At 45.8% G+C, this 10839-nt stretch overlaps 1 protein-coding gene across 1 annotated transcript in view; it reads right to left on the reverse strand.

Annotated features, from left to right (window-relative positions):
* Nucleotides 1-1353: 1353 nt before the first annotated feature.
* GALNT18 (polypeptide N-acetylgalactosaminyltransferase 18) overlaps nt 1354-10839 on the reverse strand; it is a 440243-nt gene continuing 430757 nt past the window's right edge. The window contains exon 10 of the mRNA XM_007956750.1: nt 1354-1500. Coding sequence (XP_007954941.1) covers nt 1354-1500 — 147 coding nt within the window. The remainder of the gene's footprint in view (nt 1501-10839) is intronic.

A 10839-nucleotide genomic window follows, 5' to 3' on the forward strand; every position in this document is an offset into this window, starting at 1 on the left:
GTTGAGGGCTCCTGAACCCTGTGTTGACCTCTCAGGTGTTAGTCATGAGCTGTGGTCCACCTGACGAATGTCTGGGCATCTGCCAGAGGCAGGGAGCCTAATAGGTTCATTGGGAATTCTGGGAAAATCTAAGGGGGGCGGTGTATGAGTGTGATCTGGGAAGTCCCTGGTGGTCCCTCCAGGTTCTTCTTGTGCAAAAAGGGTTGAAACAGCAGGCACCTCTTCCTTCAGGGTCCCACAGATGCAGGCAAGCTTCTCTGTGTTCATCAGTTTTTATAAATTATAAACTACTATAAATAATTAATTATCAATTACTGAACCAAAACAGGCACATGAATGGGCTGGAGGCCTCTGGGAAGGAGGTCCCAGAGAACTTTAGGAGGTGAGTAGGGCTGAAACCTGTCCAGAAAGGGTTACTTCTCTCTAGTTAGAGCCTGTCAGTTATTATTGCTCTGCTGTGAGGGAGAGTGCTAAAGGAGGGTTAGGGGTGGAGAGGTCCCTCAAACTAAAAACAGGAACCCTAGGAAGTGGACCAGGAAAGAAAACATTCTGCCAGGAGCTATTGGAGGAACAGAGGATTGGACATGGGCTCCAAGAAAGAGGGTTCGCCCTGAGGGCCATGGTCTCCTGAGGCTGCATCCTGGGAGATTGACTTGGAGTCATAACTGGGTGAGAGCTGCAATTCATGGGAGGAGCTTAACCAGCCTTAGTAAGGTGACCTGGAGACTTCAGGAGAGGACAGTGTAGCCTGAAGCCCAGCCAATGCTACTCCGGTGACCAGTCCTTTTTCCTCCAGGAATGAAGAACTGAAGCTGCCTGGGTGGAGGAGGCAACTTCTCTGTGAGAGGCAAAGGCAGCCCTCCCTCTGAAGTGGGGACTGAGGTCATGATGCCCTTCAGCTGGCCCCAGAGCCTCACAAAGTAAGCTGGCAGATTGCACAACAAGCTCCCACTGTGTGCAAGGGTCTAAAGCCTTTCTCAAGGATGTGAAGTGGGAAGAGCAAACAGGGACACATCTTTGGCACTGAGAGCTCCAAGTTCAGGGGACCACAGAGCACCGAACGACCACAAAAACAATTTTCTTAATCAATAGTATTTTACTGTCAGTTATAAATATTTTCCACTTGTCCCCTATTTACAGTTGCAAAATAGTTTATAATATGATACCCTCACCCACCATTCAGCATCTTTCTGTAAATTCCATGAAAATTCGATAGGAAATAAAAAGCTCTTTCAGGGGCCCACTGACCTGGCTCCCCCAGACTCCAAACAACCCCACATGGACAGCAGGCAGCATTGCAGCAGGTGCTACACAGTAGCAAAGGGGTGGGCAAGAGGCAGCTCCTGGGCAAAGTCAGGACGCCAGGCTCCGCAGGACGTTGGTGATGCTCCAGTGCTGGCCTGAACACTTCTGCAGCACCAGTTGGAAACCGAACTCCATGTCACTGTTCTCCTGTAGCTCCAGACAGCGCTTGGACTTGCGGTTCTGGATGGGGCCTCCCTAGGAGCCAGGCAGAGAGCAGAGTCAGAGGGCATAGCGGAAATGCAGGGAGGTTTGGGGACCCTCAGGCCTAGAGGCTGGTAGGGCTGGAATTATTTGTGTGGTCAGATCCCTGGGACCCAGTGAGTCCAAAACATACCCCTGGAACCTCAGGATTCCCTGTCTGTGATGTGTCGGTCTCCTGAACATCTACTTTAGATTTTCTTCACAGTATGTCAGTTCTTTGCTAGGATAAACCTCTACCTGGCTGGGGTGTGGTGTGCTGGTTTGCTTTTACAGCTCTTACCCTGAGAAGTAGGCCCTGCTGGCCGAAATACATTGACTGGGGCCCTGCTCTGAAAAGCCTCACTCATTCCAGGATCAACCTGAACGTGATCATCATCAGAGGGCCAGGACTCCTGCTTCTAGGGCCCATGTTCAGTGGCCCAACTGACAGTGTCCAGAAGCTTGCGTTTGGTTCATGTCAGCAGTGAACACTCCAGAGACTCACTTCTCATAACTACATAGAAAACTGGCAGTGTCTGCTCAAGTTGAAGTACACATCTCTTTGAATCAATCATTCTATTCTTAGCTATATACATAATCTAGCAAAAATGTGTGCACTGGTACACTGAAGATCTGAACTTCAATTCTATTTGAAACATTTGTAAAAGCTCTAACCTGGAGACAACTCAAACCCCCATCAATAATAGAATGAATAAATAACTTGTGGTATATTCATTATTCATACAATGGAATTCTATACAGGAATGAAAACAAATTAGAGCTACACTCAGTAAGGATGAATTGTAAAAACATGTTAGCAAAAGAAGCCAGACAAAATCATACACACACACCCATTCATTCTATCATGCATCCATCTACCTACCTACCTATCTATGTATACATCAATTCTATTTATGTAAACTTCCAAAACAGGCTAAATAAACCTATGGTTACCTTTAGGGAGGAAAAAAAAAAGAAACCCACTACCATCAAGTAGATTCTGACTCATAGTGACCCTATAGGACAGAATAGAACTGCCCCATAAAGTTTCTAAGGCTATAAATCTTTACAGAAGCAGACTGCTTCATCTTTCTCCCATGGAACAGCTGATGGATTTGAACCACAGATCTTTTGGCTAGCAATCAAATGCCTTTACCACTACGTCATCAGAGCTTCTACTTTAGGGAGAAGGGAGTGGGAAATGATTGACAGGAGGCAAAAGGGGTGCTGGCAGTGTGCTATTTCTTGACTTGGGTAGTAGTTACATGGGCATTTGCTTTGTTTAAAATCATTGAATTGAGTGTTTATGTTCAGTGCACTTTTCTGTATGTGTGTGTTATTATTCTTCAATTAAAAAAAATTTAAAACAAAAAAATCCAGCTCCCTCAAAAGGGACTTTGAGTATCAGGTGAAGAGGCAGAGAATGGAGAAGCTGCATAGTGAAGGGAGGTGGGGGGTATGTATTTGCATTTTTAGAAATGGAATTCCCAAATTCCAATGTGTGGAAGATAGCCCACCAGACTGAATGTCTTTAGAAGTGTTCAAGTGAATAAGGCAAGGCTTCTCCCCCTGCCCCCTCCCCAAACCTCTCCAGAACAGCATCTAATAGCCGAAAGACAACAGAACAAAGGGGAAGCTGAAACAGCTAGTTTATTGAGGACCACAGGTGGAACTAGAGAGAAACCCAAAGACTCAGAGTGGCCATTGGATGAGGGCTCAGAAAGGACCACAGAATCCCCATATTGGAAGAGACCTTGAAGGCCAACCCTCTTCCTCTCATCTGTAGGCTGAATGGCCTCTTCTACACCTCAGCCATGGGGCCATTCTGCTCGGCCACCCCTAGAGACGAAGAACTCACCCCTCCTGAACAAGTACTCTCTTCCCCTAAGCTGCTCCACCTTTGGAACATTTCCTCCCATTGAACTAACTTCCTGTCTCAGAGGCATCCACAAGGAATCCTAGACCTTCCCCATTTGGCTTCCACACTGGGTCTGTTCTTGCTTCTGCACATCTTCTCCACCAACAGGGGAAAGTGATGGCCATGTCCCCCCAGGTCCATGCTTTTTCAGGTTAAACTTCCCAGTTCCTTGCACTACTTCTTCTGGGACAATTCTGTATCCTTTTGCCATCTCAGTTACCTTCCTTTGGATAGTTTCAGTTGTTCTGTGTCACTCAAAACTGATCACAGAACAGAAGGCCATCACTCTCTTACACTGGACAATAGGCTCCTTCCATATAGCCTGGAACTTTGGTGACCACACCATGCTCCGGGCTATAGGATGACTGTGGAGGACAGTCTCAATTGTCCTCTCAGATGCTGTAGTTCATTTGGGTCCCCATCCTGTCCCTCAAGGCCTGGATTTTTGGACTCATAGGCATCCTTTATGATACTTGCTCTAAGTCAGCCCACCTGGATTTCTATTAAAAAACAAAACAAAACAAAACAAACTCACTGCTGTTGAGTTGAATCCAACTCATAGCAACCCCTCCTTGGGTTTCTGAGGCAGTATCTCTATGGGAAAAGATTGCCTAGTCTGCCTTCTAAGGAGTGGCTGGTGGGTTTGAACCAGCAGCCTCCTAGTCAGCAGTCAAATGCCTTAGGCACTATGCCACCAGATCTCCCTATATAAAACCTGGCAGCCTCCAAACATGAGCATACCTGTTGTACACCCAGGTTGGATCATGTCCCTGGTGCTTCTTTAGGGGCCTGCAGCCAGCCTATTCCAGCCCCTCCAACTGCCCTGCCAGCTTGGCAGTATGTCCTACCCCACATTCTTGGAAGCAGAGCTCAGGAAGGGTGACTCTAAAACCAGTCCAGCTTCCCAATTCACAAGGGCTTCAAGAAGTATCCAGATGTAAACGGTTAAGCATTGGGCTGCTAACTGAAAGTTTGGAGGTTTGAACCCATTTGGAGGTGCCTCAGAAGAAAGGCCTGGCAATCACACCAGGAAAACCCTATGGAGCTCAGTTCTACTCTGCATCACATGGGGTCATCATGAGTCAGTTGGTTTGCTAGCATTTCAGCCAGTGATAGCCAAAGGGAAGAGTGGTGAACTGTCTGAAGACCTGGCTTCTTTTCTGGGTATCAGTGATGTGGCCTTGATAAAGCCTCTCCACTCTTCTGGTTTCATTTTCTGTAGGCCAGCTGATAATTTCTGTCCTGACTACTGGGAGGATGAGCAGAAGGATGATGGGAAGTCCCTTTTAGCTACAGAACAACAGATGGATATGAGGCTGCATAATTTGGAATATTAGGATAGGGGCTCCAGGAAAAAATGCATGACAAAAAGAGGGGCCAGACCAAACACCCCCATCTACTCCCCCTGAAGATTCTGACTGTTCCGCATGTCCTCATGGGCCAGGCCACCCTTGCCAACAGCAGGCTGTTTCACAGACCCGTAAAGCTTGGAGAAATTTATCAAAAGGCAGAGGAGGCTGCAGTCCCTCACTTTCCCACAAGTCACAAGGGACATTCTAAGCCTGATGTGTTCTTCTTGGGGGGCACCTTGCCAAGGGTTGGGCAAGGGAGGTGGGAGTGGAGGTCCCTGAGAAGTAAAGTCTTCCTTCAGAGACTAAAATCTGATGTTTCCCAGGCCCTACCCTGGCCCCACCATGCCCTTAGCACCCTAGAGACAGGAAATGTGGTGACCTTGGGCAGAAACAGCCAGTGTGGCCTCCTGGAAGCCTGTGGGGGAAATAGAGTGAGCCAAGAGCTGGGTTTTTGCAGGGAGTGTCTGAGCCTGTCAGGGAGGGTGGAGGATGTACCCTCCCTGGTGGCTGAGTGAGGAGAGCCTTCTACAACAGGAATGAAAGGCCACCTGGGCTTTGCTGAGCAGAGACTGGAATGTACCCTGGGACACATCTGGGGTATAGAGAGAGGAGCCAGCCCACCCTTTGATGGTGGAGCCAGCATGGACTGCTTGCACTGTCCCCCTCCTGTTCTTCCTTCTCAGACCTCAACCCCTATCATTGAACAAACTGGATGCTCTCCCTCTCTATGAAGCAAAATCTATTCACCTAAATCACAAAGAAGTCTTTCTTTCCTCCATTCAGTCCCTTCCTGCTGAGTGCAGCACCCTTGGGAGTAGCCTGGTTTTATCACCACCTGGTACATCTACCTGCAGTTTCTTCATCTGAGATTGAAAAAAAAAAAAAGTAACCAAACCAAAAAGCCAAACCAGTTGCCATCAAGTTGGTTTAGACTCATGGTGACTCCCATGTGTGCAGAGTCGAACTGTGCACCACAGGTTGTCAAGGCTGTGACGTTTCAGAAGCAGATCACCAGGCCTGTCTTCTAACACACCTCTGGGTGGGTTTGAACCACATGTTTTGGTTAGTAGATGAGAGCATTTAATCATTTGTGCCACTGGGGATGCCCCAAAATAGTAACAGCTGAGACTTATTTTCCATCTACCTGTGTCAAATGTTTGACATGCTCATCTCATGTATTCCTCACAATATGACTATAAGGTGGTGATTATTATTATCTCGATTTTATAGAATTGTAAACTGAGGCTTAGAGAGATTGGGAGACTTGCCCAGGGTCACATAGACAGTAAGGCTGTGAACCTTGGAATCTGCACCTGTTACTGGAAGAAAGCAAGGAGAGGTGTTAGGAGCCTCTTGTCCCAATACCCAGGTCCCAGATAGCAACCTCTGGGCCAGTGCCATGGCTTTGGGGTGCTGTGGTTTGATGCAGAGCTCCCTGGTCAGTCTTTGCCTCAGTGGAGGGCACAGTCACTTGGTTTACCAGTCCAGCCATCTAAATTATTTGTGTAATACAATTACAGGATCTGGAAACATACAATACTTTTAATTAAAGAATTTAAATAAGGGCAATTAAACCTGGCAGGAGAGAAGCCACAGCACACAGAGAGCTTAATTGGAATGGAAACCAAATAAATATGGAAACAACATTAAAAAAAAAATTGAAAGCTGAATGTATAGAATTAAGAAAGCTAATAATAATTCCTAGAGCTGGTTCCCAGCCCCCAGCCTACTTCCTCGTCCTTCTGGAATAGTTACTAGAAAGGGCGTGAGAGGCATTTTGAGCTGGAACAAAGAACACAGGGTTCTGTTTCCGGCCTTGGCTCTGGCCTGCACTAGCTGTGTGACCCTGGCGAGGTTGCTGACCCATTCTGGGCTCCAGTCCTTCATTTGCAAAAGGAGTAGGAGCACTCTGGATGTTACTATACATGCTTCAACATACAACGCTTACTATGTGCACACTGAGGCATGTTGGAGCAGACTGCAGATTATACAGCCAAGCACCTCTTTGCCTTGGTTTCCCCAGTGAGTGTTTAAGGTGCCCAGGGATGGAACCACTAGCACCACACTAGCCCTATTGTTTCTGAAGATGTAGGTTAGGTATATGGATTAGCAGGCATTAGAATCACTTGGAGGGCTTGTTCAAACTTAGATGGCTAGGTCCTACCTTCTGATTCAGTAGGTTGGGGTAGGGCCCTAAAATTTTGTCTTTTTAAGTTTCCAGATGCTGCTGCCGATGGTGGTGGTCCAGGTACCACACTTTGACGTCCACAGGACTATGCACATTTAAATAAACCATCTTGCCCTTCAGGAAAAGTTTGGGCCTGGCTTACCACTTGCACTCTCCATGCCAACATGGATGATTGGAAGTATCTGAGCTGAGGACAGGCTGGTCTCACTTTTGCAATCAAGGTATTCACAAGATACTGTGTGTGTCCTGAACCCTGTATTTCTAAGACTTCTCTGCTTGTTTCAGAGTTCTCATTCCACTTTCATTTCTAATTAATTTTCCATGAGCAAGTGGCCCAGTGGGTCTTTGGCTTTAAGCACAGTGGGCCTGGGAGTTTGAAGGTTAAGTAGTTAATGATTAATAATCAAATACTTCAAAGCATGGGTGGGATGTTAGTGATATTTAAAGAAACCTTGAAATTAAGTCTTTTGTAGAGGAAAGAGAGCTTTCTGTTTTATGAATATTCAACACTCAGTGTATTCAATAAATACTTCGGAGTTTTGTTTCTTAAAGGGGGCTCACTTGTACCTAGCTGAGATTCAGTCTGGGACTTGCTGTGAAGGGCTATGGGATGGAAGGCAGGTAAGTGCAATGTGAAGGGCAGAAAGACAGGTGCATGGGTGGGTGTGGAGACAGCAGGATGGCTAGAGGGAGTTTGCTGTGGAAGCAGAAATCTAGTCAGCTGACACATACCTGGGACTGGCTTCCTAGGGAGACTTCAGCCCCAAACTCCCATTGCAAAATAATTCACTGGTTTTCCAGCAGCAAAGCAAAGGCACCATAATATGGTGGGTAAAAGTTGGGATCCCAGAGTCAGAATTCCCAGGTCAAACTTGGACAAAGTGCTTAATCTTTCTGTGTCTGTCCATCTACAAAATGGGAATAATTATAGTAACTACCTAATAGGGCTCTCATGGGGATTAAGTGAGCTAACATTTATAAAGCACTTAGAATAGTACCTTGCACCTACTAAACATCCTATACATTTCTGAAAAAAAATTTTTAAATCTCACCCAGTCTGGATAAGCGAGGGCTGAGCCATTCCAACTGGCCCTGGACCCCTATGGGGTGAGGGGGTTGCAGGAGTGCTGACAACCCCTGGGTGCATAAACTAAAAATAACTAAGAAAACATTCAGGGCCTAAACAAAGCATTGTCAGTCCCCTTAAAACTGGACAATTCCATATTTTCCCCTTCATATGACATGGAAATGAAAAGCTATTTTATGCCAGAGCCAAAATAAAATACCCGATTATAGTCTTTTCTTTTCAGTACAAAAGATTCTCAAAGCTGGACTTCCTGACAGCACTTGGGGACTGGAGTGGGAGAAAGTCAACGACTCTTCCTCCTCATGTGCTTGGAAATTCTTTGGCAGAATTAGCAGTGCTCCCTGGGAAATGTGCTCTGCAAATCATTTCTTTTTTGAGTGGGTTACTCATCTTGAATCAGGTTATCACCTCAGACCCCCAAAATCAGAGCCAAGTGTCTCTCAATGGGCAGCCTTGGCTCTGTGCACAGCTCTCTTCCAGGCATCTTCCTGCCCTCTCAAAAATCTCTTCTCTCCTGGCATTAACAGACATCTTTTTATTTTATCCTCAACATTCCCCTTTTGGAAAATGCATAAATGCTGTGCTGGAAATGAGGGCAAGCACAGGGGTTGAGGTGTGGGGACTGCCCTCCAGTGGGGACACTGCCCTGGTGCCCTTGGACTCCCAGCTAGGACTTTCAAATGTGTCCATCAAAGGGTTCTAACAGCCGAGAGGAGAGAGCATACATAGCCCCCTCAGGGGCAGCATGAAATACATTCTGAATACCCTAGCGTTTCACTGAAGCCTCCTTTTTTTTTTTTTAACAAAAATATTCATACAAATTTGCACTCTACTCCGTTGCTGTTGTTATGTGCCGTTGAGTCGGATCTGACTCATAGCGACCCCCCTCCTTGGATTTCAAAGGCAGTATCACTACGGAAGTAGATTGCCCAACCTTCTTTGCGAGGAGTGACTGGTGGGTTTGAACCGTCAGTGACTGGTGGGTTTGAACCGTCAGCATTCTGGTTAGCAGTCAAGTGCCTTAGGCACTATGCTACCAGAGTTCCCAGTTCATTCCATAGTATATGCATATTTGTTTATTTTGTAAAAATGCTTCCATTCCTGAAAAACTCTGAAGCTGTAGGAAGTGCTATGTTGATGCTGTAACTTTGTGTACCATAGTAGGACATACTACCACCTACAAGTGTTTGTTGGAGGAAACAGGGATTTTCCAGCCAAGCAGTGCTCCTTGACAACTACCTGGAAATGTCCTTGAGAGATTATAGGATGATCTTTTTTTTTCAGTGTGCTATTTTGGGCAGGTATGCATATGTGTGAGTACAGTCACTGAAGGTAGGATTTTATTCATTTCTCCATCTCCCTATAAAACTAGCTCAAGACCTGGCACCCAGGAGGTTTTCATATCATATTTGTGATTTTTATTTTAGAGTCCTTCACTCAATCAATAGTGTGCTGCATGTCTCCTCTGTCTCAGTCTTTATGGTAGGTGCTGAAGATACCAAAAGGGTAAGAGCTGTGTCCTGCCCTCCAATCTACTTAATGACTGGGAGAGAGGAACACGGGGTGAAATAATGGGTAAACAATTCCATAAAGTGTAAGGATGACCATCATCCCAGGAATTTAGCTCATTTTCAAATTTGTGGTGCACTGTAAGAAGGCAGGCCCAGTGGGATTTCTGTGTAGAAAAAAAAAAAAAAAACCCTTAGGGATTTGATGTCTATCTTCAGGAAGTTAAAATTACAGAATTTCAGGGTTGGCAAGCCTTTAAACCTGCCCAGTTCAACTCCATTAACTGGAGTGCCTTTCATGGCCTGCCAAGTACTCCCCTGAGTTCCCTCACTCCCTGGACAGCTCTGTGTGAGAGCTGCTCTATAAATTGCCCCAATTGTCCACCTGGGGTCTTCCCTCAGAGCTACATAGGACAAGCCTGCTCTCCCTTGTACAGGGCAACCCTTCAGACATTTGGAGGCAGAGCTCAGACCCTCCTGAGGTCATTCTGGTCTTAAACAGACCTCATTCCTTCAACCATGAAGTCAAACATATAGATAGGCTTTAAGGAATGTTGAGCCTTAGAGAACATACATCATAATACCTTTTGAAGGCAAGAATACCTTCAATAACATCTTGGAAGACAGGGCTCCTGTATTTTCTTAATAAGGGGATTGGGTGTAGGGGGTCATTACCACCAAGAGACATTTCTTTCCTTTGCTTGGCAGGTTTCCTACCACAAAATTCTTCTCTGTGGTGATCTGATTTCTGCTTCCTTTCTCTCTCTCAGTTGGTCCAGGGATCATTGACCAAATGCCTCTTCCACCTATACTGCATCACCAAATCCCAGAATGCCCCAAATCTCAGTTTGAAGAGTACTCTTGAAGCTTGAATGACATATATTTAATGCAAATGAATCTATAATTTATAACACAGATGAATTTATAATCTCAGTAAGTGGTCAGTTTAGGGAATTCTTTAATCCTAGAGGATTAATCACCAAATAGCTACTACTTCTCATATTCGTGATAAAGTTCCATTATATGTTGATGTGGGCTGTTTAGAGATGATGTGTTGTTTGAGGGGTCAATTCTGTTTAGAAACATGGGCTGTTTAAAGATGGATGTGTTGTTTGAGGGGTCAATTCTGGCCTCCAACCAACTGTTTTTAAGGAGGTCTGGTGGCGTAGTGCGTAAGGGATTTATTTGACTGCTAACCAGAAGGTTGGTGGTTCAAACCCACCAGCCACTCTGCGGAAGGAAGACTGGGCACATCTACTTCTGTAAAGACCTACCTCCTTGGAAACCCAAAGGGGGTCGCT

This window comes from Orycteropus afer, unplaced genomic scaffold, assembly GCF_000298275.1.
Source record: "Orycteropus afer afer isolate SDZICR_OR568_19922 unplaced genomic scaffold, OryAfe1.0 scaffold00014, whole genome shotgun sequence".
In the NCBI taxonomy this organism is placed as follows: Eukaryota; Metazoa; Chordata; class Mammalia; order Tubulidentata; family Orycteropodidae; genus Orycteropus; species Orycteropus afer.